The following is an 8,379-nucleotide window of genomic DNA, read 5'->3' on the forward strand; positions in this document are numbered from 1 at the left end:
ACACTATAATCTACTGCCGTACCTTTCTCTGGAACCCACTTGAGTCGCTGCATGAAGGAAAACATCACACAATCTTAGTTTAGAATCAACAGGCAACACAGTATGGGCACAGAATCTAGCATCCTAATTTTACAAATTATTCTATGTTAGAAATCCTCACGTGCTGGATCAAGGTGGATCCGCCATTAGAAACAACAGCCTCTGGCTTCCTACATTCTGTCAGCCTCTCTCGTTACCGCCCTCCAAAAACCAACCCCCTTCCTCTCTCCTCCTCTTCCTCTTTCCTACCTAGAAGTCCCGCCTACTTGCCCAGTGATTGGTCCCTTGTAATGTTTATTTATTATGGGGAGATCCTGCCACATATACATGGGATCATCTTTTGACATGTTTCCTAATGTAGTTTATCTTATATAATATTTCACTTTCAAGTTTTCTACCACTGTCTTCCTATAACCTGCACACTAAATTTTATTTATTGTACATTTTCCTTTATACTTGTCATTGTTTTGCCTCTGTATAGACTAAATTTTCTTCATTGTTCTTAGTATCATTATTCTAGTTACAAAGCTACTGCTATAATATTGTAGAACCATCAAGATATATTTTCATTAAAGATAAATAAAGTCATTACAAATATCACTCCTCAAGTGATAGAGGGCAGCTTTCCCTTTTCTCAGTTTGGGTTTGCTCTTATGACAGCATCTGTCTCTGATATTATTTGCCACCATCAAAGTACAATGGTAAAATTCCGGTACATCCTTGCCATCACTTAAGGTTCTTAAACGCTTTTCACTGTCTGCTTGATTTAGAGTGCCAAGTGCAGTTTCATTGACATTTACAGTGAGATTGCAGGTAAAGCATCTTTTCAATTGTAACCTTAGACTTGTGCCATCAACTTCTCTTTAGAATGAACAACTTCATTCACTTCTTGTTTATGTTTTCATGTATTTTAAAGTTTTTCATATAAAAATTTTTCATTTAATTTTAGGATGATTAATCCATACGTATAAATGCAGAAAAAAAAAAACCCAAAACAGTTGTGAATTTATGGTCAGGCTGAGCTACATAGGCAGTGTCAGGCAGGCCTAGGATACACAGCAAAATCAAATAAACATCAAATAAGAAAAACAGGGAGAGATTAAATTGCCATGTGCTTGTTGTATTTTCTTTTTTATAATAAAAAGTTAAATCTGTGCTTGGAAATATCATTAACATTAGAAGCAACTACTTTCTTTTCTTCAGTTGTAACTCTCCTGGCTTTTTAAGGATTCTGAGAAGGCTACTTGGGCATTCTATGCTATGAAAGTATGCACAGTATTCCTGGATGGCAGGTGTTCTGAATCACATTTGTTTTGTTTCAGAAGTTAAACCAGGATCCTAATTTACATCAAGCATACAAGGAAAATAAAACAGAACAAATAACTTGTTCATTTTCTCTGTCATTCATCTTTCCAAACCAGAGTGCAACTCTACTCAGGGTTTTGTTTTAAATGATATCTGTTGTTCATTACATCTCAAATGGTGTGTGTGTGTGTGTATGTGAACGTATGTGTGTGAGAATGTGTACGTGTGTGTGTGTGTGTGTGTGTGTGTGTGTGTGTGTGCTTGGTCCTGTACCCTGTAAATTTGCTCAACACAATGACTGATTTGAGACAGTTGTTTTTTGTGCTTTTGTAGATTCATTACCTTTGATATATAGATTATGTTTATTATACAGTACAGACTTCTCTTATTCCCTATTCATTTGACTACTTCATTCATGTTTACAATGTATTGATTATACTAAACCCATTATCCTCTCATATCCATTCTCCTGCCTCTGAATGACACATACTTTCCAACTCTACTTTCATATCTGCCTTTTTGTTTGTTTGTTTTGTTGTTGTTGTTTGGGAGGTTTTTTTGTTTTGGGTTTTTTGTTGTTCTTTTTGAGTTTTTTTTTTTTTTTTTTTTTTTTTTTGGTTTTGTTTTTGTTCTTTTGCTTGTGATTCACACCCTATTTTAGTTTCTGGTATGAACATGAGAAGGGGCTGTGTAGAGATGGACAAGTCACCACTAAAGAAAATGGCTCCCATTCTCATGACCACAATTTTTTTAAAAAATTGGCTCTTATATTTGCAGTCTACTATAGAGTAAATGTTCATAGATGTAGGAAGAGAAGTGTTGTATTATACAACTATGTACAAAGTATTTAATCTGTGAACTTTCCCAGATGGATGGTTTCATAGTCACAGGATGTTAACCTTTATTGCTAGCTGTCAATGAGATATGGTGGACAGACATTGCTGTATGCTTTCTCTATATCTACCAAGATCCTGCATTATTTCTTTTATAGTTTGTTAACAAGTGAATTACAAATTTTCTGAGAATTAAAACAACTTTGATTCCAGAGACAAACCTCACTTTTTTCTGAATTTATATCCTTTCCATAAATTATTTTCTATTTTTGCCAAGTAGGCAGGACAATTGGGTTCACACTTACTATTTTAACATTTACATTTATTCTCTATTTTAATTTATTTCATTTGCTTTTTGAGATGCAGTTTCATTATCCTAGGCTGGCTGTGAATTTGCTGTGCATCTCAGGACAGTCTTGAACTGTTCGTGATTCTCCTTCCTTTACTTCTTATGCAGTGGTACTTTAGGTGTTTATTACTATGTAGGTTTTATGCAGTGCTAAGTAACAAACCATCTGAGCTGCTCAGCCAACTGTCAACTTTCTGAGTGTCATTTCTGAGTGTGTTTCCTTTTTGTATGCTCTTTTCTAAGTTTAGTGTTATAAAAATGCTGACCTCATAAAAGGAGTAGCAAAATATTCTGTTATTGCATTTTTTTAGAAGATAAATGTTTGGTCTATTTCGCCTGTAAAATCATGTGACTCTGAGATTTTCCTAGGAGGAAGCTTAATTATAATATATTTTTCAAACAGAGAGAGAACTGCTTAGATTATTCATTTTAAAATTATTAAAGATACAATTTGCCTAAAAAACATGACTCTATTTTATTTGTGTCACTGGCTTTATTACCATAAAGTATTCCCGTATTATTTTATTAATAAATACAGAATGCCAGAGTATAAAGTTTACAGAAGTCTAATTTTACCCTCTAGGCTAGTTACAGTCTAATTACTACTAAAACATTTAATTCTTGGGCTGCTTGGAGACAGCCTCCTCGCAAACCTTTAAGCACTCCTGTATCTCCCCAGTTGTTCATTGCCTGGCCTTGAGTTTGTTTCCTCAACTAGAAGTGCAGTTCATAGAAAGCTGAAAATCAGATTAGTTTCTCTATAGATCTTTGGATTTTAAATCCTTCTTTTTTGACAGAAACTTTAGCTGCCTTGGACTTCTCCAAATCTTATTTGTGTATAAAGAAAACAAAGCTGGGAATTATCTTTGGGTAACAGATGTGTAATGTAACACTCAGCTAGTTAGTCATATTTTTCATGTTACGCTCTCTCACAGCCTGCCTAATATGCAGTGTTTGAGAACTCTTGTTTTGTATGTATTTTGTATGTGTGTTTCAATTAACACTATCCGTACCATTTCTAAATGAAGCCGACACTGTCTCCTTCCCACAGCATCTCAAATCATCTGTGTGTCTATTAAAGCTGTTGATCTTAGTCTTTTCATCTAGATGGAATCATGTGCTTTGGGGTCCTCTATCTTGGCTATCTCAGTTGGTATAAATATTGTTAGTTTGCCTATGGTGTAGCATTACAGGAACTTCTTCTGTGAAAGAATAATAATCTCTTGTGTAAATGTAACACATCACTTAATCTGTACACCACTACTGACAGAGTTTTCAATGTTTTTTTTTTGGTTTGCTCATTTGCAAGTTTTTGGGTGGACCCGTTTTCATTTTATGCTAAGCATATTTCAAACTATAGCCATTTCTATACAGTGTTCAACAAACCCACCAGGTATTAACCCTGAGTAAAACCTCCCCAGTAAAGAAACAGAAAGATTGCTGTCACCCCATGATGTTCATGATTCTCAAATCATGTACTCAAATCGTGTACTGAATATCATAATCAGTGAACTAAGGCAATCCACCCTTCAGTAACAGTAGTGTTCTCTTATGTCTCACTCCCTATAAACACCGTTCTTCTAACAGACAAACACTTTCTCACACTAAGAGCTGCTCTTTACATTTGTCAATTTCAGTTTCTTTTTGGTGAAAAAGAATTTTTACCTACAGTAATTTTCAGTAAGCTGGGTGGATATGCATGCCATATTAACTTGGTCAATGCAGGATGTGCTGCGGTAATAGGATCGATAGGTGGATATTCTCCAGAGCAGCTAAATATGGTAAGTGTTGTTTTCTTTCAAATTCAGTGTGTGTGTGTGTGTGTGTGTGTGTGTGTGTGTGTGTGGTGTGTGTGTGGTGTGTGTGTGGTGTGTGTGTGTGGTGTGTGTGTGGTGTGTGTGTGTGTGTGTGTGTGTGTGTGTAGTGTGTGTGTGCTGTAGAGATAACAATTCTATCTGGTAAATTAAACTTTAATTCATTTGGTATGGTATACATTAAAATCAAAGTGTGCTGTGCATACGATTCCAAGTTCTCTATGTGAGAACACAGATCTGTTGTCCACCAGTTAAGAATGAATAGCTGAGTATCAGGTTTGGATGAGTTCCATCTTTTCTCCCACTCAGTTCAGTGAATGCATCTGCTGTCGTGCATTAAGTAAGTGATCACCCAGTTCAGCACTTGTGATCCAGAATGAAGGCTAGCTCCATGTAAACCACCACACAGAATATGAGTCATTAACAAAAAGAAACTCTTTAAGACATGAAAAATAAATGAAATGGCTTAGATTTTGTTAATATCTAAGCATTGCTAAATCTTTTACCCTCATAACAAATCACATCCTCCGAACTACTTAACAACAAAACATACAAAAATATATATGTAATGTTAAAAGAACTGGAGTCAACTCTTGAGATAAGCTCACACCAAACTATTGGTGTGAGTACCATTTCTACTTAAATCAACCCAGTGGTGAGCCCTGAAATCATAGACATACAAGTAACATTTTATGGCTTAAGAAGATTGTATTTGTGTATTTAAGAATATGTAACAAAAATTACAGAAAAAGACTTCATAGTTCACAAATTTTAGAGAGAGCAAAGGAGTAGAGATGGTAGGGGTTGGAGGAGAAATAAAATGAAAATAATGTAATTGTATTTTTGTTTCAAAAAAGTAAAAATGAAAATCTTTCGTGTTGAAACAAGAATATTTAGATTCCTTACTGAGGTCAAAATCTAGACTTTTTATTATAAACTGATTGGAGATACATAGCTTTTTTATCTTTTTATTTTGTGTGCATGAGTGTTTTACTTGTATGTGTGTCTGTTCACATTCTGTTGCACATAGGGGTCACCAAGTACCTGTGAACTGTGGCTGTGAGACTCCATATGCATGCTCAGAATTGAATGTGGGTCCTTTGCAAGAACCACTGTTTTTTCTATATGAAAGTAATACAGCCTCACTCTTTGGAAGATTTGTTTGTGTGGAAGGAAATTAAATATTTACAAATATATATTGTGTCTGACTTTCCCCTAGAGCTGCATTGATGTGTATGTAAGGCTCAATCTAGCAGAAACATCAGTAAAAATTTTAATACATTATGGGCAGGTACGCCTTTTACAATATATCTTTCTTTCCTTCTGATTTGGAGATTCCCCTACTTTTTAAATTTATATTCCAATTAGTAAAAATTTTAGTAATTAATTTCACAACTGATGCAAGATAAGAATTGTAGATGCCCTTGAGGTCTATGAGTAAACTGTGATAGATTTTATATGTACATGATGTGATTGGACTAATGTTATTTGACAAGATGTAAACTGGTACCTCCACAGAGCACAAGCATCTTACAAGGTTCTTTTGTTTTGTTTTGTTTTCAATTCTATTCAAACATATACAACTTAAATTATATACATGAGGGTGACTACTGAATATCCTGTGTCTTTTCTGGTATGAAAATTTTCATTCTATTATCCATTAACAATTAGTCAGAATATGTCACATCCTAAGGGATGCCACTTTATATTGCTTTGTTGGTAAAATTCTATTCAGGGTTCTGCAATTCTCTTAACATTTGTTTCTGTTATTTACTTCTGATCACTATAATTTCTTAAGTTTTTCTATTATTTAGATACAAAGAATATTCAATTTAACTCTATCTTAATATTTTTTGAAAATTGTGTTGTGCAATATGAAAGAACAATTATGTAAATGAAATTATATACAAAGGGTACAAATTTTATTACATAAAATATTGATCCAAACAGCAACCAAATTACTCTGAAGTATATTCTGAATTTATTTGAATTATAGAGTAATAAAGTAACTTTTGCATGTACTAATTTGAGATTTTACATTTTATTCTTCTTATAAGCAGTAATTTAGATTCTTATAATTAAACAAATAGGATAATTTGAAATAAACATAAAATGAGATTTCCTACACACTACTAAAACTAAATTCATCATAGAATGATACATTACTCTGCCTAAATAACTAAGCTTTTATCATTCATGGATGATATTTTCTCAGCTTCTTATTAACTTTTCCTGCTGTGGAGTATATATTAACTGATACATCTGAAGCATTATTAAAATGGTTGTAAAGTATACTTTGTTTGAGCTGTAATAAAAATAAATTTATATTTGAAGGTTCTTTATATACATATACTTCATATGTTGTATAATTCTCAAGGACTTTATTAGTAATTGATCAAACAATACATATCATTAGGATAGAAAATGTACTGGGCTGATCTGGGCCCACTATGTCATTACTTTAGAAAGAGGCAATAGAACTCAATAAATGTTGGTTCTATCATAATCTAAGTCTTTTTAAGTAATGGTATGTTTTCTCTGTATGTAAGGTGACTAGAAGTGGTGTACTTTGGGCTTATGATTGGGGAAGTCCATCTCTGAATATGCAACACTACAATCAAGTAAGTCTCTTTTTTCAGATTTAATGATCTGGCCCTTACAAAAGGTATATAGTCCAAGAAATCTAACCAAAGTCCTCATTTCTAAATAAGACTTCTGGACATTTCATTTTTCTTAGGAAGGGGGACTGCACAGAACTTTGAGAGGAATCAAAATGAACAGCATTATCTTTTGTATGATGATACTGTGACAAGGTTCTGTCTAACACATCATTTGAATCTTACAAAATTATGTGGGATTTGTCAGACACTTATGATATAGTCATTTCACATGCAGAGATCCAGGTTCAGAGAACTTGGGACTTGTATGATTTCAAGCTTGGATGACAGACCACTATAATAGGTGTGGGTGGCACACAGCAGTAACCTCAGGATTAAGGATAGCGAAAGGGGAGGATTCTGGAAGAGAGCAACATAGACTACATAAAGAATAGCTGTGACAAAACTACAGTAAATAAATATATAAATATAAGATTAATTTTTACCTGTCAAAGGCCAAGATCAATGATTTCTATGAACACAGTAAGTGCATCATTACAATTATCCTGTCACAGGCGAGAATAAGCCATGCAGAGTTTGCTATTTTTGTTAATGTCTTGTTGGATTTTTTGTTAATTTTTTGTTACTGCATTGGTCTTTGTAATTTTCCTTCAGATTACTCCTCCAATATACAATGTAGAAGACATGAAGTTTCCAACTGCCATGTTTACTGGTTTAAAAGATTTTTTGTCCGACCCGGAAGGTTCCAACTGCCATGTTTACCGGTTTAAAAGATTTTTTGTCGGACCCGGAAGATGTTGCAATTGTGAAACCCCAAATCTCCAACCTCACATACCATAAGACTATTCCTGATTTTAGTCATTTTGATTTTATACTCAGATTAAATGCTAGGGAAGAGGTTTCCGAGGAAGTTTTAACAATGCCTAGGAAATATGATGGTGACACTCAGCTTTAGCTTTTTGCATGATTTTAAACATTTGTGAAAGTCTCTTGCTTTTATAAGTGCAAATATTTTCTTGCTTGGTATTTTATCTCCTTAATTATCTTTGATTATCAAGCTGTTGTTTCATTTGTTAAATCATTGGTTTTAGTGAAAATTATGACCATCAAGAGATTGTCATCTTGTGACTGTTCAAAATTAATCTAAGTTTATTTTTTACATGATTGCTCCTGAAGAAAACACCAGCTTTTAATTTGCAGTAATAAAACCCTAAAATACTGATTAAGGAAGAGGCCTGGCCCATACTGTGATATCAGATATCATGCTGTCTGAAGAAAGCATCATAACACATTTCATACATTAGAACCAAGGCTCTAGAAGGGCAATCAATCTTTTCACTTAGATTAAACAAGTCTTAGTCACTAGTCTCATTTCAAACTTATCTTGTCATACTACCTATGTGGACCAGGCACTGTTTGAA

General features: G+C 33.9%; 1 protein-coding gene across 1 annotated transcript in view; it reads left to right on the plus strand.

The window, feature by feature from the left end:
* Nucleotides 1-7,913, plus strand: part of LOC117694890 (tear acid lipase-like protein) — a 28,558-nt gene extending 20,645 nt beyond the window's left edge. The window contains 5 exon segments of the mRNA XM_034485925.1: nucleotides 4,164-4,307; nucleotides 5,560-5,631; nucleotides 6,890-6,961; nucleotides 7,613-7,700; nucleotides 7,753-7,913. Of these exon segments, the coding sequence (XP_034341816.1) occupies nucleotides 4,164-4,307; nucleotides 5,560-5,631; nucleotides 6,890-6,961; nucleotides 7,613-7,700; nucleotides 7,753-7,913 (537 nt within the window).
* The last annotated feature ends 466 nt before the right edge of the window (nucleotides 7,914-8,379 follow it).

This window comes from Arvicanthis niloticus, chromosome 1, assembly GCF_011762505.2.
Source record: "Arvicanthis niloticus isolate mArvNil1 chromosome 1, mArvNil1.pat.X, whole genome shotgun sequence".
Taxonomy (NCBI): Eukaryota; Metazoa; Chordata; class Mammalia; order Rodentia; family Muridae; genus Arvicanthis; species Arvicanthis niloticus.